Raw genomic sequence first — 24124 nt, forward strand, 5'->3', positions numbered from 1 at the left:
CGATATTTTATTTATTTAAACAAAAATGGGACACGTTCTGTTCAAGTGAGGAACATTTGATGAGCTCCTTCTTGAGTGCTTCTCTCATAACCTGTAAAAAGATCCATTCACGTTGGGAAACAATGCAGCAGAGATTAGGAAGCATTGTTTCTAACAGTGACATTTTCTCAATGCATTTTAATTACGTTCAGCCTACTGTGGTGCTTGCAGGTTCTGTTGCATTCTGACTGTCGCTTCATTTTGCCTTTTCAGTGTTTGGTGTTTCACTCAGCATTAAGCTTCATTAATACGGTACTTGGATTTAGAATTACAATGCTGGGTGTGAATTTCTTGTGTTCTAGAGAGCAGAGGCATCTTTTGTTTGTTTTCTTTCTAAGATAAAAGTTGCTGAAGTGGTACATATATTGCAGGAAAGGAAAATGACTTGTCATGTTTTTGTCCAAACAGAGTGGAAGAAGGAATTTGTCTCCAGCATCCACTACTTGTTTTTCATCTGGCATCTGACCCTGCTGGAAGGCCACCATGCAGCAGCCTCCGCAGACTGTTCCAGCAGGAGCAGCAGCTCCACCTCCTGCAGGCATTGCTCGGAACACGTACTGGAGAAGCGCGTCGCTCAGTAAACGAGCAAATGCAACAGCTGCCCCCATGCAGCCTGTGACAGACCCTTTTGCCTTTGGCAGACAGACTCCACAGGGTACCCCTTTAGATAATCCATCCAAGGGCAATGCGTCGGTTATGCAAAGTTCTTCCCCAGCGGTGTTTCCGCAGCCGGCCGTTGTGCATGCTTCGCCGTCACACGCAGGGGACAATCCTCATGGACTGCATCCTTCTCTGTCAGCTTCTGTATCTCAGCCAGGAGTAAATAGCAGTACGTTTTCTAATGTTCCGATTCCTGCGCCGTCCCCAGGATATGTCACAAATAGCACTACAGAGGTGCATCCAAATGCAGATCTCGGACTCCATGGGTCTGCAGTACCATCGCATTATAATGCAGGAACAGCGCTTGAAAATTCTTTCAGCGTGCATCCTGGAGTGGTGTCTATGTCAAACAATCCTGGAGGTAGGCAAGATGTTAGCAGAGATCCAAGCGACGTTTCTTCTGGACCTGCTGCAACAGCGCTCTTCCCTCCAGCTCCTCAGCAGCCCGTGTCTCAGTGGAGACCTGTTCAAGGTAACCTGCAGTCTCCAGTTCGAAATTTTGTGCCCTATCCTGAACCACATTCTCAGACTGACATTCATAACATTTCCCAGTCTTCTGTTAGCACTTCTCATCCTCCGCCGCAGACTAATGTACAGCATGGTCCTGTACATCAAGGAGTTCCACAGAATGCTGTGCAAGCGCCTTTAGCTGTTGGTTGTGAAAAAAATGGGAAAAATGGCTCTGCAAATAGTGGTCATCACGTGAACAGCTTCCAGCCTGGAAATGTCTTTAGACAGAACACGGAGATGACAAATGCTTGGTTAAATCAACCTTACCAGGAGCAGTTCTACCCACAGCCACCGTTGCAAGACTCTAGCTCTGTTATTCCTACAGCTCAGGAAAATAACCTCCAGAAACAGTCTCCGGGTATGTCTGTAACATCAAATAGACCTATTCCCACAGACCAAGACTCAGGAAGTCTTTCCATGTTTTTCAAAGGGGATGAGGCAGAAAATGAAGAAATACTTTCATCTGAAAAAAATTACATGGTTGAGAAAACTGAGTTTGCTTGTCAGCCACATTCGTCACCCTTGTATCACCAGCCAGTGCATCCTCAGCGGGTTCCAGCTAACGTTCTCTCTCAGGCTCAGATGGGTACAGGTTCAGCCAGTGAGATGATACAAAAAGGAATGGATGTCCAGTATTTTCCTAAAATTCTAAGTCAGCAGGAGGCACAGGCTGCTAAGCAATCAGTGTTTGTTAGTGATGGCAAAGCAGGGGTGGGTGATGCACCTGGGAATGGTGGGTCACAGTATGAAAATGTCGAGAACCTGGAGTGCATACAGAACCAAGAAGTGCTGCCAAGCGAGCCACGTAACATGAATGCTTCATCCCCTTCTGCTCATCCTGATCTGTACAGATATGGATCCTTACCAGGTCAGATGCTTCCAAAGAACGCTGTTGTGAGCCATGCTGAAGGAGGACCAAATCTGGAGGCACCTGATTCATTAGCTCATCCTGTACGACCAGATAGTGTGTCTTCAAACTATAGCAACATTAGCCATAGGAGTGCTTCTAGCTCAGCAAGACCTCAAGAGCAGGTTGGTACATTTATTCAGCAAGAAAGTGGAAAGCCCGATGAGGAATCTTCTGCTCGCTTCTTTAAACAGATAGACTCTTCTCCTTTGGGAGATGATTCAAGTGAGATAAATCCAAACAAGAGCTACCATGGTAACCTGTCCCAGCCTCCAACTCCGAGTCCTCCTAAGCCCACAGGAGTATTTCAGACAAGTGCAAATAGTTCTTTTGAGCCCGTGAGGTCCCACGGAGTTGGTATAAAACCTGCGGAGATTGACCAAGCAAAAATGGTGGTTGAATTAAGGGAGAACCACCCAAACCAGAAGAACACCAAGAAGCGTACAGCTATGCCTGCTGCATCACCAGGCAATCTTGAACAGCCACCAGATAATCTAGAAACTATTTTCATGCCTCAGGTGTACCCTCTGCCTCTTGCAGTCACTGGTGAAGCTGGAAATATATTGCACTCTGGACCTGTTACGGAAAACATGCAATCTTTGTCTGAGAGAAGGTCTTCCACAAGAGCTCAGGGAGCAATTAAGAAGTGTGATAGCCCAGCAACGACTTTGTGGGCTCACAATGAGTTACCTAATTTTGGAGGAAATGTTCTTCTAGCTCCTGCTGCTCCTGCAGTTTACGTACCGGCCAAACAAACTGTAGAAGTAATTCAGCCACCAGAAGAAGGCCTGTCTAATCAGCAGCCAACCAAACCAGGGAGTATTGCTGTGCAGCCTTCCCAAGATGGAAATATATCATCTGAAAATCTTGAGAATCCTCCCAAAATGGGAGAAGAAGAGGCACTTCAGTCTCAGGCAAGTTCTGGTTATGCAAGTTTGTTGTCTTCTCCACCTACAGAGTCTTTGCAAAATCAGCCTATCCTAATTGCTCAGCCTAATCAAAGTTATAACTTGGCTCAGCCAATTAATTTTTCTATTTCTCTATCTAATCAGCTAAGCAGCAATGAGAACAGTCAGCCAATGAAGGATTCCAGGGTTGGGGACAAGCCTTCAGTTGGTCCCCAAACATCACATGCTGGTGGAATCATCTCTGGGGAAAATGCACTGTTGCCTGTGATGCAAGTTGGATCTCTGTTAGCTAATGCTCCTCCAAATAGTAATCTGTTAAAACATAATTTATTACAAGGCCCTGTTAATTCCTCTGATATTGCTTCTAATCAGCCTGCAAACTTGCTCATGAAAACACCATCTAATTTAGCTCCTGAAGGGCAAAAGAATGTTAATTTTGAAGGTTTTGCTCCTGAGTTTGCTAGCAAGTCAGGGGCTTATTCATCCATCTCTCCTGGGATGAATCTTCCCAGTGGAAATACAAGTGCATTGCTTCCACCTGTTAATTCTGTAGTACAGACCAAAAATTCTGTAAATCGTTCAAGTAGCAAAGAAGAAGCTGCTGGAGTGCTTGATTTTACAGTGTCACGGACGTTGGAGAAAAGCAGTGCAAGTAATTCTGTGCAAGTGCATAATCAGTTGCTTTCTGGTGGTCCAGTGTATCCTCAACAGCCAGTTGGCAGTGCTGGTCAAGTGGGTCCCGAGGTGCGTGACAAACAACATTTCTATCAACAGGTGACAAAAGATGTACAGCATCAGGCTGTGCCAGACAGAGCTGTACAGGGAGCATTGCCATCCCAACCACAAATGCAGGCAGCTCAGATGCCAGCGTCTTCTGGGCAGTCCTCAGCTTCTTCAAATTACCAGACTGCAGCAGGGACGAAAGGCATGCAGACGTCCCAGCAGTGTGAGAAGCAGGAGCTGAGGAACCAAGAGGCAAGTTCAGCACAGCTGCCAAGCCCTGATAAGCAGCCGGGTTCTGGACAGCCAGCAGGTGCTGTGGCTCCCGCAGCTCCTACCACCACCAGTCAGCCAGTGCTGCCAAGTGCACAACAAGACCTGCAGCGTCCTCCCCTGCCTCAGACTCCTCAGGATGCCTTTGGTCCACCTCAGAACCCTTACTACTACTACAGGCATCCTTACGATGCTTACCAGCCTCCGTATCCACCACCTTACCCTCCTCCAGATCCCAGAACAGCAGCTCATCTGTATTACCTGGTAATTTTTCATTTTCTCCTTTCTTCCCCCCTTGATATCAGTCATTTTTATCTTTGAATTAGAAGTTTTAATAGTTATATAGGGGTAAACCTTCAGTGTAGTATTCGTGTCAGGATTTAACTACAGGCAAAATTTAATGGCAGTAATAAAACTTACACTATAAAGATTCTTAAAGCAGTTGCTAATATTGCAGAGATGTCAACTGTCAACGAGAGCAACAGATATTGCTCTCATCTGCTGCCTCAGATATTGGCAGTTTTGCAACGTGACCATCATAGTTGATGAAGTAATCTAGAAGTAATGTTTCTTTCTTAAGTTTTGGGTATGAATGAACTTGATATGCCTTGCCACGAGGGACACCAAAATCTATCCTGTAAACTACTGGTCTGTATCTCTTTGTCTATCACAGTTGTGGTGTTTGTGGCAATTATTCTTGAAGCTGGGAGGCCTCTTACCTTACGTGTCAATGTCTTTTGTAGGAGGATAGCTATGGACAGTATGACCCACGGTACAGGTACTACGACAGCAGCAGCACTGCTTATATGGAGCCTGGGAGTTACCGGTATTCTGAACCTGAACGTCCTAGTTCCAGAGCTAGTCACTGCTCTGATAGGCCCTCTTCTAGGTATGCAACCCCTACATTGAATAAAGGTCTGGTATGTTCTAAAGCACTGAGTGTAATTATGCCTCAGAGTTTTACAGCAGCGAGGAAGTTCAAAAACTCATTCTGTGTTGCCATAGGAAAGTATGGTATCAAATGTCACGTCCGAAAAGGTACTGATAGGATTCCAGCTGTCTTTTCTGTTGCTGAAGCTCACTACTCCTTTCATTCGGCTCTCTAGCTGGTTATTAGCTTTCCTGCCAGGCAGAAAGTCACTGCAGCAGACTTAGTGCTGAAGTTAGCTCTGTGCACTTGTGCTGTGAAAGAGCAGTGTATGTAGGTCATGGGTTTGTTAATCAATGCCAGTTATTTTTCTTGCTAGCACTTAGAGTGGTTCTCTGGTTCTGTTCATAATTGGCACTTTGGCAAACTTGTGGGGCTTTGCTTGATAGGCGTAGCAGCACACGTGGCTCACTGAGACAGGGATGAATCCAGGGAAACGTACCTGGTGTTGTGTCAGGTTAATTTGTGTGATCGTTCCAGCTTTGTGGACAAGCTTTCGATGGAGGTCAGGCATGAAAAAAGGAGAGCTGTAATCTAGTTAGTTGTATGAAGTGAGAATTTTCAGAGAGAAGCAGTGTTTAAATGCTGCTTGCAATTACTATGTAAAAAGCAGAAATGAAATCTCTAGTATTTCTCAGAAAGCAGCAAATCACCTCCCAGGGATTGCTGGGTCTTGATCACTGTTGCACAGGTGATTTGTGTGAATTTCAAATTCATGACAAAATATTACTACTGTATTATCTAGTGAGTAGGTTTGCAGGTTTCCAAGAGATCCCCAGAGAACAAGTTCTGGAAATGATGAAACCTTCCATAGTATTTGTCTGTTGTTTTTGGTGGATCGCTCATGGGGCAGATTTCAAATTGAAAGCAAAATTCTACTTATTGTTAGATTATTGAAAGTTTTGGCTCTGAGAAATAGAAAATAATAATAATAATAATAATAAAAAAAAGCATAACCATGTGTGATAACTTCTACTGTTGTCTGAATTGAATCTAAGTGCACTGTGATCTCTTGCAATGAGATAACACCTAGTAGCACTGAGATAGCACTCTTGCTGGTTTGTGCTCTTCTTGGGTATTATTTTTAAGAGGTTAAAATTTTCATGGGGGCTTTGGACAGATGAAATCCTGTTATCTGTCAGTGTTGGTGTGATGTCACGTGGATGTAGGCTGTAGTACAGCACTGCAGGACAGCAGAGACAAAGTGTCCATGTCACACAAAGGTTGTGTCTGAGAATTTCCTGCAGTATATCAGTGATGCGTTGATTTCCATAATGAATTGGTGAAGCAGAGTCTTAAATTCAGTTTGGTGAGGTTAAGGGAATAACATCTTTCTGAGGAGGGCTGAGAAGATTGGTTGTGTGGATAAACCTGATCTGATAAGATCAAAACTCCTCTGCAAAGATCTGTGCTGTGCTAGCAAGCTTCCCACAGGTTTTTCTGGTGAGGACTTGTTTGGCCACTTGAGAGCTTGCACTGTGCTATGAATAGAGTGTTGTAGAAGAGTGTGAAAGTTCCTGTCATTGCACACTGTTCTCAGATCCCTTTCCTTCCTGTGCATAGATACAGATATATCTGTGTATACAGAGGAGTCTTTGTGAGTGTGTACACATGTGAGTGTTTATATCCACACGTACATGTTTTCACATACGTGCATCTGTTCATGAATGTGTATCTGCATGTGTACAAACATACCTGCACACACTGCACTTCTGTGTTTTTATCTAACGTTGTTCTGCTGGCTTTGTTTCAAGAGTTGTGGGATAGTGTCTCACAAATGGCATACAGTAAAAGCTTTTAATGGCCACCCTTTTCATTTTCCATCAGAAGTGGTATGACGTACTAAAGATAACTACAGTATTTGTAGTTGCATATTCAGTGATCTGTTGTGTGTTTTTAGTCAGGTTCTTGTGGTTTTTGTCTTCGTTTGCTCAACCAGTAGCTCTGCAGTTCTTATCTTCTGAGGACTTCAGAAGAACTTGAAAGAGGAATAATGACTTTTCATGCCTGTGCACTTTCTTTCAGACAAGGATATCCTGAAGATTATTATGCAAAAACTGGATGGGCTGATTATTATCCAGGCTATTACCCGAGCACGTATGATTATGGAGGTAAGGTGTCAACATGAACTCTCTTTTGCTACAGAAAGAAATTTATGGAGAAAATGAATTTTAAGTTTGGAGAATTATTGTTGTTTTTTGGTTTGTTTTTTTTTTGTCATAATAAAAAGAAGTTTATATCCTTTCCACAATCAGAATAGCTACAGTTGTTAGAAGTTGGTCTTTGGGCCTGCTTTAGTACTTAACACCATGCCATCTTTCCTGTACTTTTTTATTCAGCAGAAGTATTAATAGAAAACAGATTTTTCTTCCATCTCAGACTTATCTCTCTCTTTTCATTAAGAGTCATACTCTAAGTGTAAAATTGTTTTTCTTCAGTGCTTTGCAGACCTGCCATTTGCTGGCACGCATCCTTGGTGTTTAACCTGCAGGCAGTGTTCTAGAGCAAAACTTAGGTGGAGTGTGAACAGAAATTGAAGTTGGTTTTGTGCATAGTTACCTGAACGCTCACAGGGCCCTTGTGGTGTTGGTATTCTGAAGGCAATTGCTTATATGGTGCCAGTAAGGATTATAAGCAACATCTGTCCATATGCTGAGGCTCACTGAGGACTAGTAGCAAATATTCTGTTCCTATTTGCTGAGATATTATCATGCTGTGGTTAAATTTGAAAGCTGTTAAAAAAAATCTGGTGGTAAGCACCGTCCTCTCAAGAATACCTGGCTAACTATAATAACCACATCTTTCTGTTTCTGTCCAAATCAGCAGAGAAGAGAAGGGAAAGATAAGTTGTAGGTAATGACTTCCAGTATCTAAACCATTTCTTTTTATCTTCCAAAGATCCAAGTCGTTGGGAACGTTACTCATCAGCTTACGACCCCAGATACAGAGATCCTAGAAGTTATGACCAGAGGTATTTGTATGATGGTGAACACAACCCTTACCAGAAGAGAGAAGCATATCCATACAGCAACAGGTCTGTCCATTCAATCTGTGTTCTCTCTGTGCTTTTTCCAGAACTAGGGCAGAGAAGGGCCTAAGTGCTAATTGTTTGGAGAGCTACCACTTATATGTGAATGGAGGCACACAGTGTAGTATTATGCATCTCATAGTTATTCTTGTTAGCTGTTTTGCTTTAACGTAAATAAATTAGGAACAACAGATGAGCTGTCATATCAGCCTCAAAGATTTAAGGCAAATATGGTTTGGTGTTTTTTTGTTGTTTTTTTTTTTCCCCCCAGATAAGATAAGCATTCTTTCTTTTCCTAGAACAGCCTTGGAACACGACATTGGTCTTGATTTTGAGTATTCTAGATGAAGTTCTTTAAGCAGTCTCTGCTTGTTTACTGTAATAAATACCTAAATCTAGGAAGTAATGTAAAAGCCCTTCCGAAGTTAGGTACGGTTTCCTTCTTGATAGGTATACAGTGCAGTCACTTTCCTTTGGGATATGGGCGGGTATGTTTACTTTTTTTGCTGTTCTTTAGACATGACCGATATGAGGATCGTTGGAGATACGATCCTCGTTTTACTGGAAGCTTTGATGATGAAACTGAGCCTCACAGAGATCCTTATGGTGACGAGTTTGATAGGCGCAGTGTTCACAGTGAGCATTCTGGTCACAGCCTGAGGAGCTCCCACAGTGTGCACAGCCACCGGAGCAGCTTCAGCTCTCGTTCCCAACAAGTGAGTTTCAAAGGGTCGCAGCAGTATTTCAGCTTTGCTGGGTCTTTCTCTCAGCAGTGGGTAAGAAGTTAGGGATAAGTAAATATTCCTTTTTTTAATCTTGGAAGGATTGCGTTCTGTAAGTGAAGGCTGTTCTGTGATACAGTTTTGAACTTGGTGTTTAGCACAGCTGGCAGGAGAACTTTAACCAAAATCAGTACTCAGCTGTGCAAGTTGCCATGCATGCGTTCGCTCTTTGTGAGAACTTTGCCCTCACTGTGCTTGGCTGTAGTTGATAATGTCTGGCTTTGTGTTACGTCACTTTTCTCATTGCAAGCATGTGATCTGTTAAAAGTCTAACTCAGCATTTGTATCACATTATCTTGACTTTAAAATCAAAACCAAATCTAGCTGATTGCTCATCTACTTATGCTATAAATACAAATACCTGAAAAACAGAAGGAATATTCAGGACCTTGTTGTAGTAGAGTCTTTACTAGCAGATCATGTGTTGTTGCATCATGTTTCTTGTGTTAGGTTGTTCTCCTGTCTGAATTCCACTTGTTTTAGTAGTATTGGAAGTGGTGTTGATGATCATCTAGGCGTTAATTTTTAGGCACTGAGTGCCATTTAGATACCCATCACATTGAATCAGGTGAGATTTTCTGTCAAAGAGTTACACTGATTCTGATCCGTAGTGGTTGATCCAGCAACGCCCGGGCCTGGAAGTAATGCCATAATGGGACTACTGACACAAACATGCAGATGGTCATGTTCAAGTATGTTCAGTTCACTCCCCACAGAACAAATAGTAGTAAAAACACTGAGGGAGGGAGAACACTAACAGATGCTATCTCCTATAGCCTGTTGCACCAGGTGATATGCAGGGTAGTGTTACCAAATGAAGTGATGTAGTAAGCCTGTTTTAAGAGCCTTCTGAAGAACTGAAGTGGGTGCTGGGTGGGAGGGAATGCTTGCTGCCTGGACCCACACTTGCAGGATTGCTTGCTTTGTGTAACTTTGCTGCTAACAGCTACTAATGTGATCTATTTAGAGCCAGCTGTATAGAAGTAACCACGATTTAACGGCTAATGCATATGAAACTGCTGCACAGGCAGTGTCACTGCACACAGATTACCCATATGGTGGATACGCTCCTAACTTTGATGGACAACAGCCTTTTACAGATTATGGCTACTCGACTGAAACTGGATGGTCAGCTGTTGATCAAGGTATTGGCACCACTGGGGAGGGAGGAGGGAAGGGACTGTGCTTGTGAGGCTGCCTACTGGTGGTGGTTTGTGCTTTTGTTCATGTTTGTAGTGTATTATACCATTTTCCTATGTTTGTTGAGTCAGTTAGCAGGAAAATATTGCTACCTGCTGTGTGTGCACACCTGAACAAAATTGCTCTGTTCTTAGCATGAAGATAACTTATTTTCATGGAAGGGCAGTAGTTAGATGGCAGTAATTAGATGGTGATTAAATCTTTCTTACGTCTGTAAACATTATTTAGACGTGTTTTTAAACTTCATTGCTTGTGCTTTCAAGGGATGATTAAAATTTAAGTTAAACTTCAGATTTATCCACAGTATTTTATATTTTAATCATTTCTCTGGAAGAGGTTTTCCAGAGTAGCCTTTCTTTTGATGTCATACATTTGTACAGAGATCTCACAGACACGTCTAAGACAGATCCTGAGTTGAAGCAATAAGTGAATCTTAGAGTTCTTTAATTTTCAGAAGATCTTTAGATCAATTCATTTGTTTTAATGTTTAGTCAAATTGAATTTGTTTTTTTTTTTATTTTTTACTTCAGTTGCACGTCAGATCATCAATTTTTTTCTTGTTTTATCTTTTCTCCCTCCTTCAGTGCCCTTAAGGCCATTAACGCCTGAGAAATTTTCGGTGCCTCATCTGTGTGCCAGGTTTGGTCCTGGGGGCTTCTTAATAAAAGTACTGCCAAACCTGCCTTCGGAAGGACAGCCAGCCCTGGTTGAAATACACAGCATGGAGGTAACCTTTTAAAGAAAAAAATGGACAATGGAATATTGGCCTTTCTTTTTGGGGGGAGAGGGGGAGGGAAGGGAACTGTGGTCTACAGATTGTGTTTTTTTAATATATCAGTGCATGTTATCTTTCTGTTGTTTGATCTGTAGCTGTAAGTGGTAACTTTTAACAAGTCTTGTGCTTTGTGTTTGTGTTTCAGACTATGTTGCAACATTCTCCAGAGCAAGAAGAGATGAGAGCTTTTCCTGGTCCTCTTGCTAAGTATGTCCTAACAGATCTCAAAAAACTTTTTAGATTCCATTTCCTCATCTAATATTTTATTGTCCTACAATTGTAAGTTGCAAGGTTTAAATTAACTCAAAATATTTGTTGTTTTTCACTTGTTAAAAAAAAAAATTAGTTCCTCATACTAGTCACAATAGTGACATGAATGTTTTACTTCTCTCATTTCTTTTTTTCCAGAGATGACACCCATAAAGTGGATGTTATTAATTTTGCACAAAATAAAGCTACACAATGTTTTAAAAATGAAAATTTAATTGACAAAGAATCTGCCAGTCTGCTTTGGGACTTCATCGTACTGCTGTGCAGGCAGAATGGGGTATGTCTCACTGCTTGAGTTTTTATCTAGCCTAAAATACTTCATGCATAAAGGTGGTATTTACGTAAAAGATGGTATTTATACATAGTCACCTATTCTGGAATAGCCCATAGATTGATGGGAGCAGGTAAACTGCTCATTTGTGCTCAAAGGTTCTGATAGACACTTGCTGAATTGACAAGCAAAACAAAGGCAGTGTTGAAATAACAGTTCTTCTTGTTTGTTTCCCCCTGACACACACAATAGACTGTTGTGGGAACAGACCTGGCTGAACTTCTGCTCCGAGACCATAAAACAGTATGGCTTCCTGGGAAGTCCCCTAATGAAGCAAATTTAATTGATTTCACTAATGAGGCTTTGGAACAAGCAGAGGAGGAATCTGGTGAAGCACAGCTCTCGTTTCTCACTGATAGTCTAATAACCACAATTGATAGCCTTGAGAAAGAAACAGAGAGATTCAGAGAGTTGCTGCTTTATGGACGTAAGAAGGTGAGTGTTCATGCTGTTACTCCAAATGCTGTGTGAATGTTTTATTTTTCAAAAAATCTGAAAGCTCTGAGCATCAGTGAAAACTGTTTTTGCAGCTTGCAGTGCATGTAATAATTCATGATGCTGCAGCACACTGATGGAAAAATACGTTCATAAAATGAAATTATATTCTTGTGTTAGCGTGTGACCTGAAGAAACATTCCTTCAGTCAGAACACTACTGTAAAATGATCACCGATTATCTGAGTTAAATATTAAGTTAAATATTAAGCTATCACCAGGAAACTAATTTCTGTATTAACTTAGGATGCTTTGGAATCAGCCATGAAGCATGGCTTATGGGGTCATGCTCTGCTACTTGCCAGCAAGATGGACAATAGAACACATGCAAGAGTTATGACCAGGTACAGCTTTGCTTGTTGTTTGTTAGTATGGTGTGGTTACCTGTTCTGACAAAGAGATATCTGGTGCTTCAGAAATCTTGATGTTAAAATCATGAGTTAGCCATTTAGCTTGTGCGAGATGTATGCTTTAGTTTTATCTGTGTATTCAGTTGATGCATGTAATCTGTTACTTTCACTTTTCTGAGGTCTGGAGGCTGTAAAATTAAACTTGAGACGTTTAATTTTGATATTTGATATTTTAATATTTGAACCCTATCATCCATGGGCATGAAATTGATATATGTCATATTGGCAGATCCAAGTAATCGATAATGGTTTTCTCTTGGTTGTTATCCTTTGGGCAATTGCTTATTCAGTGTAGTATTTTCAAACAGCACTTCCTTTTCTTACACTGAGCAAGATTAACAGTGACTGAACGTTCAGTGCAATTTAACTCCTTACCAAGTGTTTATTTCTTGTTTTTCTGTTTAATGTCTCTCTAGATTTGCCAACAGTCTCCCAATTAATGACCCTCTGCAGACTGTTTACCAGCTCATGTCTGGAAGGATGCCAGCTGCGTCCACGGTAAGGCTCCAGTGTGAGCTGCAATTGAGTCTTCAAGAACTACTGCAATGACAGTACAGTTAATAACAGCAAACCTTCCACGTGCTTGCTCTAGGTCAGATAAATTCTCTTAGTCCTTTTTAGGTTTGAACACTTAAATGTGCAGAGCTCCTGCCGCTGATTTCTCTAATTAATTCTTCTGATTTTAGTGCTGTGGAGATGAGAAATGGGGAGACTGGAGGCCACATCTAGCAATGGTGTTATCCAACTTGACTAATAACGTGGACTTGGAATCCAGGACCATTGCTACCATGGGAGACACTCTTGGTAACTCTTTAGGAATTAAATGAGGATGACTGAAGGAAAAGCCTTTGGAAAAAATTTAATTACTCAGCTTTTTTTTGTCTTTTAACAAACAATTGCTTTGTAAAATGTCAAGTGTGACAGTTCTGTATGGGCTTGTCTGTATTGTGAAGCTATTTGAATACAATGGCTATTCAATACGTGCCATCAAGACATAATATTCTGAGTTCTATTGCTTATTTTTCTGCAGCTTCTAAAGGCCTGCTGGATGCTGCTCACTTTTGTTACCTTATGGCCCAAGTTGGTTTTGGAGTTTACACGAGGAAGACAACAAAGCTTGTCCTAATTGGATCAAATCACAGGTTTGGATTCCCTTCTTAAAACAAAACTTCTTTGATGCAAAACAGAAAGGTTAATGGCTAGAGGGAGTTGCACTGTGCCCTTCAGCAACATCACTAGCAACAGCTGGCTTTGAGAACTGCCTGATGCCCTGTTGCTGTTTGAGGAGCTGAAGTTACTTGCACTGTGTGTCTAATGGAACTATATTTCTGGCTATATCTCTAATAGATCTGTCTCATTGATAACGTTTATATTCTTTAAGTAAAGTAATATTTTTCTTCTCCCGTTCCCAATAGCTTGCCATTTTTGAAGTTTGCCACCAATGAAGCTATTCAAAGAACGGAAGCCTACGAATATGCACAGTCACTAGGAACTCAGCCTGGCTGTTTGCCCAACTTCCAGGTGAAGACCTGTTCAATCTCTTATTTTCTCAGATTTTTGTGATGTGTTAATCTCTCATACATGCTTTATTCAACGTACAAAATATTTTCTATCTCTTGCAATGTGAAATATTCACGAACAAGAGAGCAAGATGGCTCTTTCCCTGTTTTATCAGTTAGTATCAGTTCCATTTGATGCTTCCAAGAATGTTCTGACCACTTAGTTTATTTTGCTCGCATTCTATAGGTTTTCAAATTCATCTATGCTTGCCGACTAGCTGAAATGGGACTTGCTGCTCAGGCTTTCCATTATTGTGAAGTGATTTCCAGAACTGTTCTTAAAGATCCACAATACTATTCACCTGTACTTATTGGCCAGCTAATCCAGGTAACATAGGGAACAACTTCGTATTAGTAGCTTTGTATTGTAGGTGAGAAGCTGTGGGTGAAGTCACCATTTGTTGGCTGGTTAACTTTGCAGTGCTTCCTTTTTCTAGATGTCATCGCAGCTGCGCCTGTTTGATCCCCAGATAAAAGAGAAACCTGACCAGGAATCCTTTGTTGAACCTTCGTGGTTAGTAAGGCTTCGACATGTGGATGGACAGATCAAGGTACTTCAAGAATGTACTTTCTAGCACAAAATATTCCCTTCTAAGGATTAACGTAAACCAATTTTAAGTTACTTGATTTGTATTGACAGCTACAAAGACTTGATGTTTGTGTGTGATGACCTCGTGTAATATTACATTGTAAAATACAAGTACTATAACTGAAATCAAGAGGATTTAATATACTTTAGTGCCTTAAGATTTAGTACAGACTACCTTAAAAGGTAGCTACGTTACATCAAATAGACTTTTTTAGTACTGTAGTGCAAGGAAAATTGCAAAGTTCATTAGATTGGTTAAAAAAAAACAAAGTAAACCTGAACAAAAAAGTTTATTATGTATTAGTATAGCTAAATTTAAACCAAGTGGAAGGCCTTTATATAAGGAGACCCACTAGCAGTATGAAAATTGACCTAATTAACTATGCTTCTGTTAGAAACAAAAACCTAAGTGTTTTGGTTGAACTTGATTTACAAGTAGATGACAGCTGTTTTTTTTTTTTGTGACTAAACAGTTAAAAGCAACACTATACTGTTTTCACTCTTAAGCTTTCCTTTGCTGTATGTTCCCTTGGTTATGAACTCAACATCAGGTAGAATTAAAAAGATCTTATTTTTGTGTGTGTGTGCAGGAGGGTGCAATAGCTTATAGCACGGACAGATCCACGCCACAGCAGTACCCATGTAGCACACCAAGCTCTGAATTAGACCATACCAGTCAATATGATGGAGCAGGAGTTGGCCACGACGTGGGCCCAGGTGCTGAAAATGCATTGTTAGCATCCTTATTGCCCAACATGGCTCAACAGATGCAAAGCGTGCAGCTGATGCCTTCAGGTTAGTTCTTATATCCTTCTTCGTGACAAAGAGTGAAATAGATATTTTGGGTTTCTGATATGAGAAACTCCTTAAAAGGACTGTAGAAGCAGTGAGACTTCAATTCTGCATTGTATGATCTTATTCACAGGTTGAAAGGTTCTGTTTAGTTGTAATTCTTAACTTTTTTGTACCTTAGCTCCTCAGGCTATACTTGATGGGTCAGCTGCTGGGATTCCACCTAGTGACCAGGAAGCTGTTCAAAGTGTCCCTTTCTACCCTGTGGCTTCTCAGCCTCTTGGTCCAGGACCTGGCTTTGCACCTCCAGGATTTTCAAATCAGTATGGAGCTGAGCCATCACCACTGTATTTAGGGTCAACGCTACCACCAGGAGGGCCACCACAAGAAACTGAACCACGGGAAGAAGAGCAGATGAACCTGGAAACAGGTCTGGAATCTTTGTAAATACCTTCCTTTTTTCTAAGGGGAATAAAATATTTTAGGGTTTAATACAGAGCATCTCAACATTTATAAAATAGTAAGAGAGGTCTTGGGTAATTAAGCTTAAAAAGATAATGTAAAATTACAGAAATATCTGTGGGAAGCTTTAGTATTCATCCTGCTTGTTGGACTTAACTTAAAGGGAAGGTTGGAATCAGCAAATTGCAATTGAGGCATGATGCAGAAAACTGCCTGTTTTATGGAACTGCTGAGTGCAGTGCAGTTGGCTGTTCTGTTTGTAAGGTCTGTGACTTGGAGCATCAGGGCTTCTGTCCTGGTCATCAGCTTGTAGGATCTTGTTGAACTCTACACCCCCTCCCTAGCTAACAGTCTAATTTTGCTTTTAAGGAATGCAGAGAATTGCCTCGGAGTCTCCTTCACGAAACTCCTTCCCTGAACAGAGAGAGGAAGATTTCTACAACAGAATGGCAAGAATGGTATTTTTATTTTATACATTCTTAGCAAAAGTCAGCTGCATTACATGTCTTTGCTAACACAGAATGTATTGGGGATTTGTCTTGCACTTCATCTAGATTTTGAAGCTTTATTTTCTCCTTTGCTCTTTGTCCCCTTCAGTGAAATAAAGAATCGGGAACTATTATGGAACTCTCTGCCATTTTTAATTGCTACAAAATTTTTTTAATTGGATGAGAGTGCCAGGCTGTTATCTGAAGAGTTTAGTGTTTGTGTTTTTTCTTTTTCTCTGGTCTGTCTTCCTCTCCTACCTCCAAAGCGATTCTTCAAGAAGAACTTGAAGCGTACAAGTGAGACAACCAGTCACAGTTCTGTGAATGAGTTTTAAAAGCATTTAATCGTGACTGGAAATATGCCCAGTGTTTATCAAAATTCCAAAAGCCTTTCTAAATGTATAGTATTTTCACTGCTTACATATTTCTAAAGTTGATATTTCCTTGGAAGTTACTTTGGTTTCTTGTTTGAATGAATTAATATAAGCATTTTTAATAGGGATACATTAATCAACTGATAAAGGTTGTGGAGGATCCTTAGCTATACATACAAAAGAAACTGGTGTGGTTTTCTTTTGTTTGTTTTTCTTTTAGAGAGTTGCTATATGTAAGGGTTGAAAGTGAGGAAGGTGGGGGTGGAAGCACATCAATCACTACCTGGTGCAGCAGTTCTGTATCTTGCCTCTTGTGGACTTGATTGTCTGCCCAGCAGTGACCTGCTGTAACTTTTCAATGGACTAGCTAAATGGCAGTGTAATTACTTGGCCAGACTTCAGCTCTTTTTCTGTGCCTCCTGCATGTCAGAAGGCATAGAAATATCCAAATAATCAGCTTGAATGTTTTGAATGCTGTGGGAATTTGTAATGAAAAGTGCATGTTGTGTCAGATACTTAGCTGCTTGCTTATTAAGCATGTCCTGGCTTTATATCTAATCAGGCACCAGAACGAAGATCCAGATCTGCATCTCAGTCTTCAGCATATATGGTATGCCATGATTAGGGTGTTTGTTCTGCTGATTTCATAATCTTATGTGTGTGTGCTTTTTACTGATGTATTTATAAGTCCTCCTAATACTAACTTTTCAAACAAAGAATTTGTGTAGCAAGCTGGACTATTCTGTTCACTCCAGCAGGAACAACGTTGTGCTTTCCTGTATATTTATACTACAGGGCTATGGACAAAGATCCCGGACAACTTCAGAGTCCTCTGCTCATTCTGTGGGACGAGAGAGATCTAACTCTGCAGCAAAACAGCCACCTCCTTCTCCACCTGTTCCTGTGGGGAAAGAGACTAAAAAAGAAGTGAAAAAAGAGCCAGCATCTAGAAAGGTACACTTGATAAGGAAGGTAGTAAGAGGAGATTCTTGGAATATGTGGTCAGTCTCAGGCCAGGGCACGGATTTCAGAGCAGCTGAGTAAACTGTCTGATGGTGTTTTTTGTCTTGGCTATTGCAACCTCTAGATGTTATCATGCCCACGTTGTAGTTTGTGCTACCGCTGCCTACCTTTACAAGCACTTCTGCATTGCATACTAGCTGCTTGTTTTCACTGGGAATGAATTCAAAGCAACTTCCCTTTATTTATAAACAAATAAAACCTGTTTCTTTCATCCAACTCCTACCACCACAGTGAATTCACTTCTGTGTTCTCAGTATTTGTTTGTTTTTTCCATCTTATACCAATCCTTTTTTCCTGTTTTCTCAGATTGCTATTTAGAAGCAGTAGTTGTCATCTCTGGCTTATCACTTCTGAATTCCTTCTTCCCTATGTCTAGTTTAGCTGAGGACATCTTTCCTTACTTTGTTTGTTTTTTTTTTTTTCAAGTTAGAGTTGAAGTCCCTAACAGAAAACAAATTACTAGATGAAATTGTCTTTTAAATTCCCTGTACAGGCAGTGTTGGGAGAACTATCTGAATAGGTGTATTTATATTTTAGACTGGTGCAAACTGGTTTCGCTGGCTGATGGGAAAAGGAAAGAATGAAGCTCACCTTCCAGATGACAAGAACAAATCAGTAAGGCCTTTAAGTCACAGAGCTTTTGTGAATTGCAGTTTGTTCAAAATGGCTTCCTGGCTGTCGGCTGACACTTGTTTTATAAAGTGAAGAAGCGTGCATAAAACTTGTAAAATTATGTTTATTCCAGCTTTGTTGGAAGGCCTAATCTTTGACTGTGATTTCCTTGTAGATTGTTTGGGATGAGAAGAAGCAACGTTGGGTTAATTTGGATGAACCAGAAGAAGAGGTAAAAACCTGAACTGTTTGCTTCTCCAAGCTGACAGCTGGCTTACAGTTTTCTTTCACCTATTGTTGGCTTTTATGAGCTGCATTTTACTGAATTCAGGTTAAAATGTGCAACGTTTTGAAACTAATAAACAGGTTACGTATTTGTATAGTCTACATACTTAGAAAACCATTTGTATCCTCAGATGCTTGTATGGATCCAGAAATGACAACTGAGTTTAGGATGGAATTTATTATAAACTCCCATTAGTCTATGATGTGGTTGAGGTTTTTTTCTTTTTGTTCTCTCTGCAGAATAAGCCTCCACCACCACCTCCAACAGGATTTCCTAAAGTTCCTCAGGCTGCTCCATCTGGGCCTGGAGGCCCACCTAGTGCCCCTGTCAACATGTTCTCTAGAAGAGCAGGTAACAGACAGTTTTACTGGTTGAAGTATGGAAGACTTCAAACTTTGTATTGCATAAAATACGAAGATAAACTTCCAAGAAAAGATAGCTGGCAACTCAGTGATGTCATGCAGCTCTGGCTCTTGCTGGCTTCTCTTGTGCCTGGCTTCTGCCTTGCGATTGCTGTCACAATAACGCTGTGGCTTGGATATTGTTTGTATCCCTGCAGTGCTATTTGCTGATTTTGAAAGACAGTTTAACCAGCAGGCAGTTGAAAATAGAGACAGGGATGAATTACACAAGGCTTATTTCTGTTATTTCTGAATTCCTCTATCTTAGCAGGAAGCAGAGCCCGTTACGTTGATGTTCTGAATCCAGGTGGAACCAAGTCCAGTGGTGCTGTTCCTGCACCATCAGACCTATTTGCACCACTGGCACCAATGCCAATTCCTGCAAATGTGTTTGTTCCAAACGCAGGTATGTCATGAGTGGATCAGTTCTCAACGAGGTTTTCTTGAAGTCGCTTTTGCCAATGTGTGTTAAGTAGCCTCTGAACATTTAACAGAGAAATTGGAGTTAGTGGAGTTGAACACTTTTAAAGAAAGGTTGATCTGGGATTGCAGAAAAACAAATTAGACCTATGTCTGTACTCTGCAGTCAGAGGTGGTTTTTTATTTGCTTTGAGTTTACCAAAAGGCACCAAAAAGTAGGATTTTCTGTGCCTTTTTAAAGTTCTTTAAAGCCATCATAATAGGAAAATTTGAACTGTGTAGTGTTCCTATTTTGCTAAACCTAGTGCTCTCATTATTTATGATCTTTTTTTCTAAGTTCACTACATACTGTGTTGCACCAAGGCTATTTCTGTGAATTGCATGCATCTCCTGCTTGCAGACTTGTAACAAAACTGAGGCATCTAAAAATACGAATGCTATACTCTTTAAAATTACCTTTTTTTTTTTTTCTTAGTAGAAGATTGGTATTGTAGAATTTCAGTTCTGCTTATGACCCTGCTTCTCATTCTGTGAAGTCAAGCACCCTGAGCTGGTGTGTTTGACTAAATCTCATTCACTTCATAGTTCCAGGGGACCCTCAGCCAATGGAAGGGAGTGGTGCAGCAGAGCAAACACCAGCTGCAAACCAAACCAACACAGATCCATCTGCAGCTGTTGATCAAGAGGTGAGTTAGATTGAATTGCATATGCAGGATATTCTAACTTTGTGTAAATAATTCATGATTCCCAATAGACGCTTCCTAGCTGCAGAATAAATAAAGCATGTTGTTGTTATACACAAACATTTGCTACGTTTAGTTAAGGAATTGGATAAGGGAAGTGAAAATGGAGGTAGGGAGTACATGAAGACTTGCATCTCCTAACTTGGCAGAGCTGCAAGTTCCGTGTGTGCGGTATGTGTCAGGAAATGGAGCAGGAATGCAGGAAGTAGCCATACGCTGCATATTCCATCTGACTCAATGGATTGCAATGCTGCTTTGCTTTGGGATTATTATAGTAAAAATGTGAAATAGGATTGTGATCAGTTAGAGGAATGAAGATTAATAAATAGTGCATTGTTTTTCTTTAGTATTTAAACCCTGCAGTGGTCCCACCTGGATCTGGGCTTCCTGTTTCCAACCCTGACGGCTTCCAACCAGGCGAGGTAAGAGTTGACTCAGTGCAATTAGCTACTGAGCTGTGTATTTCAACAGCAGTGGTCTTACAAGGCTGGCTAAAGCAGCAGTTGAATAGAATAGTAGATAATCTCGTGTAGGTTCTATTTACCTATAAAAGGTTGGACCTGAAGATCTTGGTCTCTTCCAACTTGTACTGTTCTATGATTATGTGATTGATTGAGGGGCTGGTGACCAGCCAAGCTGAAATCATACGACTGCCTCCAAAATTGTACAAAAAAGACTCGTAAATCCATAGGAGGAGTTCAGCCTCGGTGTATTTCTGTAGTGTGATCTGTTCTAAGTAAACTTGAGTACCTTTTCAGAGTGAAATATCAGTAGCACTTGAGGATCTCTTCTTGCCTTCGTGCATGCACATAATTTCACTAATATTAAATGTGAGAGACAGAGATGAGAACAGATTGCTGTGTGCCAGGCAGAGTAACCTTACCTTTATTCCTACTAAATGTTTTCTATATCTGTATAATTTTGTGCTTTAAAAAGTCCATTTGATTTAAACTAACTTCTGGCTTTACATTTTTTATTTTTTTTTTAACGTGAAGTTGGTTTAACCTTTGGCAGAGTGAGACTTTTATAATTAAATAAAACAACTGAAAGCTTGGGGCAGTGACATGCATGACTTTTTTATTTGTGTTTTTTTGTATTTGTGTGTTCTTGCTGTTTTGTAGCTTTCGCGCTCTAGTTCAATGAGTTCATTATCACGTGAAGTAAGCCAGCATTTTAATCAGGTACATGTGGCTGGCTATTCTCATTTATGTCAACATATTTACTTTTCCCCTCTTTATTTTGCATTTGCTCATGTACTAATGCTGCTTCTAGCCATTTTTCCCTCTCGTTTCACTGAAATAACAGTAAATGTGAAAGTGACTAATGATGCAGTGTTCCTTTTAACACTCGTTTGTGTTAATGAGAATGCACGTAACCTGGGCATGCTTCTTGTTCATGTTCCTAAGAGAATCACTTAATAATGTTTATCAGCTCTTTCCTGGGATACCAAAGTAGTCAATCAGTTAATAATAGCAGCAAAACACCACCTCCCTAAATGACCCCTTGAAGCAAATCCTTCTCGTTCTGTAACTGCTTGGCTCAAGTTGGTAGTAATGCTGTTCCTTTTTCGTCTACCAAAGCCCCTGTAGGAATTAAATGAGTGCTTCATCTCTGCTGTAAGTTTCAGTACTGTGGGCTCGCTGTAAAAGGAATGACACAAACTCTTTCTGATACTTCTTAGTAAAGCAAAACTTGACGTAGAGTGTTCATTTTGGGGCAAGTCTTAGGTCTACTAACAAAAGCAGGAGGTACTAACTCAGTGAAGTTGCACTGGTGTCTTGTTTTGGTTTGCATGCTGTGGATTCTCAGAGCTATTTACAGTTTATGCATGTGACATTGTTTTGCCTATTCCTACATTAAGCAAACAACATTAAAGATACACAAGCTGTACCAGCACTTGCTGCAGTTGTTACAATATGCTGCTCCGTTCATATTGTTGGCATTATTACTGTGAATATTTTCTGTGTGACTAAGCAAACCAAGTATGAGAGGCGGTGAAGCTCTGCAGTTTTCTAATTTCAGTGTAATCTCCTTTCTAGCCTGCCCCTGTACCACCTTCTGGGGAACCGTCAGCAGGAGCAGTACAGTTCTACAATCCTTCTCAATTTGCACAAGTGAGTAAAGGCCTTCTTGTTACTTTCAAATGTTGAACAAAACCATAGACTTATTAGTCCATCGAGTTCTAACAAATAAATGCTGCCTGAGCAAATCAGTTGTGCTGAACCTTGTTTATTAAAGGTAGATGCGGACTGAGGTCACTTAAACAACTTGGTGTGGCCTTAAATATCAGTACAAACTCCATCTTCTTTTGGATAGCTTTTTTTTTTTTACTGTTTAATCTGGGCTGCTGCATGTAGAATGTGTACGCAGACCAGTCAGCTCCCTTCAAATAACAATTCTGGGATCAAAACTTTACTGACAGCATCTGTATTTTGTCTCCAGTATGGCATATTTTACACAACATTGGTTTTATTCGCATCATCTTTTTTCAGTCTCCTGCAGTCACTGGAAGTTCAAGGCCAGGAAGAATTGGGCAGAGAAAGTATCCGACACTGAAGTAGTTTGTGATGGCTTTGTTTGGAGTTCTCATTCACCTCCTGGATATATGAAGAACTGCTCAATCTTATGGCACGTGGTATCAGAGCCAGCTGCAGGTGACATGACAGTAATTGAATGATGGATGATTTTTTTTTCCCATGGGTCTCCCAGCTTGCACCTCATCTACATAAATCATCACCAAACGTGGAATATATGTAACTCTTCCTTTTAAAGAACTGGCTAGAAATAGCTTCGCTGTGATAAAGAATAGACACGAGAGAGGGAATAGTTGTTGTCTGTTACAAAAACTATTCATAAATTGCACAGGCAATTTATTCTTTAAAATTATTTTAAACCTTCTAGTGGGACTTTCAGAGATATAGTTTCAGGGATTCTTTAATTTCTGAAGGATGCTCCCCTCCCTGTGGGGGGAAAACATGTCCACATTGTAACATGACACTGTGGCCTTAAGAGGACCATGCAATTGTAATGCTTATAAAACAGGACTTGGTTTATCAGTGTATGAAATTCAAGTTGCTCATCTGCAAAATGCCTCATGCTAGTTTGTTTTCTGAGGGGGGGAGGGGGCCACAGCTCATCCAAATAAATTGACCTATATTGAATGAAAACTGTGACTGTAATCTAATACTAATTTGATTTGGATCTTATCTAGTATGTATGTAGTTTGTGGTTTAGGCTACTTGTAAAGCAAATTGTATAGTCTGAAAGAAGCTCTCTGTATAATAGCTGATGCTGTACTATTTGATGAGTGTTACTGAAGTGCAATACGGTTACTTGCTTTCTCTCAAACTTCTGGCACTGCATCATTGAGGTGGTAACAGCTGGGAAGCTCGCTTTCTCTTCCTCTTCAATGCCAGAATCAGCATAGTACTGTTCTTGAATTTCCATTACTAAAATAACCAAGGTCTTAAGTAGCTTACAGCTGAGTTTCAGATGTACTAAATGTAGGTGGGTTAGACCTCTACTGCTGGACTTTAAAATCCTTAGGTCTAATATAGGAAACCTCGAAACCTATGATATGCAACTTTCATATCGACTGAAGAATCTGAATCGTCTGCAAAGAGAGAAATAAACCTTAAATATTTATTAAATCCTTAGGCCATATTTTATTTAGAATTTGCCACCAAACTGGTTGGTTTGTTTTGTTTGTTTTTTTTACTTGAATCTCTGCCCAGGAGTAGAAGCGATGTGAATGTGGAATTGCCTGTGTTGGTCCCTGGTTGTTTTCCTGTTCGTGAGATCTCGATAGCCTTACATCCGTTCCAAAGGGGTTATGCAAAATGCTGGTGGGGGGATCTGCAAACCTTTGCATGGGGGGCCGGGCACAGCGCGGTGACTTTTCTATGGCTGAAGCCTCTGGGCTCCCTCTAGCTTTCTCCTTTCAGTAGAGACTGCCAGACATCTTAATTCAAGAAGGCTTCCTTTGAGCTGGGAGCGGCTATCTTTCCTAAGTGTAAGATTTGACACTGTAAATTCTTAAATAAAATATTTTGCGCTCTGGAGCACTTTCACATTTCACTCCTCCCTGTGGTTCTTGCTTTAGTCCTCCAGCCGCAAGGGGGCGCCGCAACGCCGTACGGC

At 40.7% G+C, this 24124-nt stretch overlaps 1 protein-coding gene across 7 annotated transcripts; it reads left to right on the forward strand.

Moving 5' to 3' along the window:
* The first annotated feature begins 430 nt into the window (after positions 1-430).
* SEC16A (SEC16 homolog A, endoplasmic reticulum export factor) lies at positions 431-24061 on the forward strand. Of its 7 annotated transcripts, XM_010721003.3 has the most exons (32): positions 432-3030; positions 3799-4281; positions 4761-4906; positions 6971-7056; positions 7844-7979; positions 8491-8689; positions 9723-9900; positions 10540-10682; positions 10876-10937; positions 11139-11277; positions 11524-11766; positions 12072-12169; positions 12652-12733; positions 12922-13039; positions 13266-13377; positions 13651-13756; positions 13982-14122; positions 14232-14345; positions 14974-15178; positions 15357-15605; positions 16007-16095; positions 17062-17109; positions 17295-17453; positions 18060-18137; positions 18310-18366; positions 18660-18771; positions 19090-19227; positions 19827-19927; positions 20332-20406; positions 21106-21165; positions 22024-22098; positions 22477-24061. In XM_010721003.3, exons 1-32 carry the CDS (start codon positions 523-525, stop codon positions 22543-22545), a joined length of 6609 nt encoding a protein of 2202 aa, XP_010719305.1. In that variant the 5' UTR covers positions 432-522; the 3' UTR covers positions 22546-24061. The 7 variants fall into 7 exon arrangements, with proteins under 7 accessions (XP_010719300.1, XP_019477049.1, XP_010719303.1 ...); XM_010720998.3 differs by having other exon boundaries at positions 431-4281; XM_019621504.2 differs by having other exon boundaries at positions 431-4281; positions 19093-19227.
* The last annotated feature ends 63 nt before the right edge of the window (positions 24062-24124 follow it).

The sequence above is a fragment of the Meleagris gallopavo genome, chromosome 19 (genome assembly GCF_000146605.3).
Source record: "Meleagris gallopavo isolate NT-WF06-2002-E0010 breed Aviagen turkey brand Nicholas breeding stock chromosome 19, Turkey_5.1, whole genome shotgun sequence".
NCBI lineage: Eukaryota > Metazoa > Chordata > Aves > Galliformes > Phasianidae > Meleagris > Meleagris gallopavo.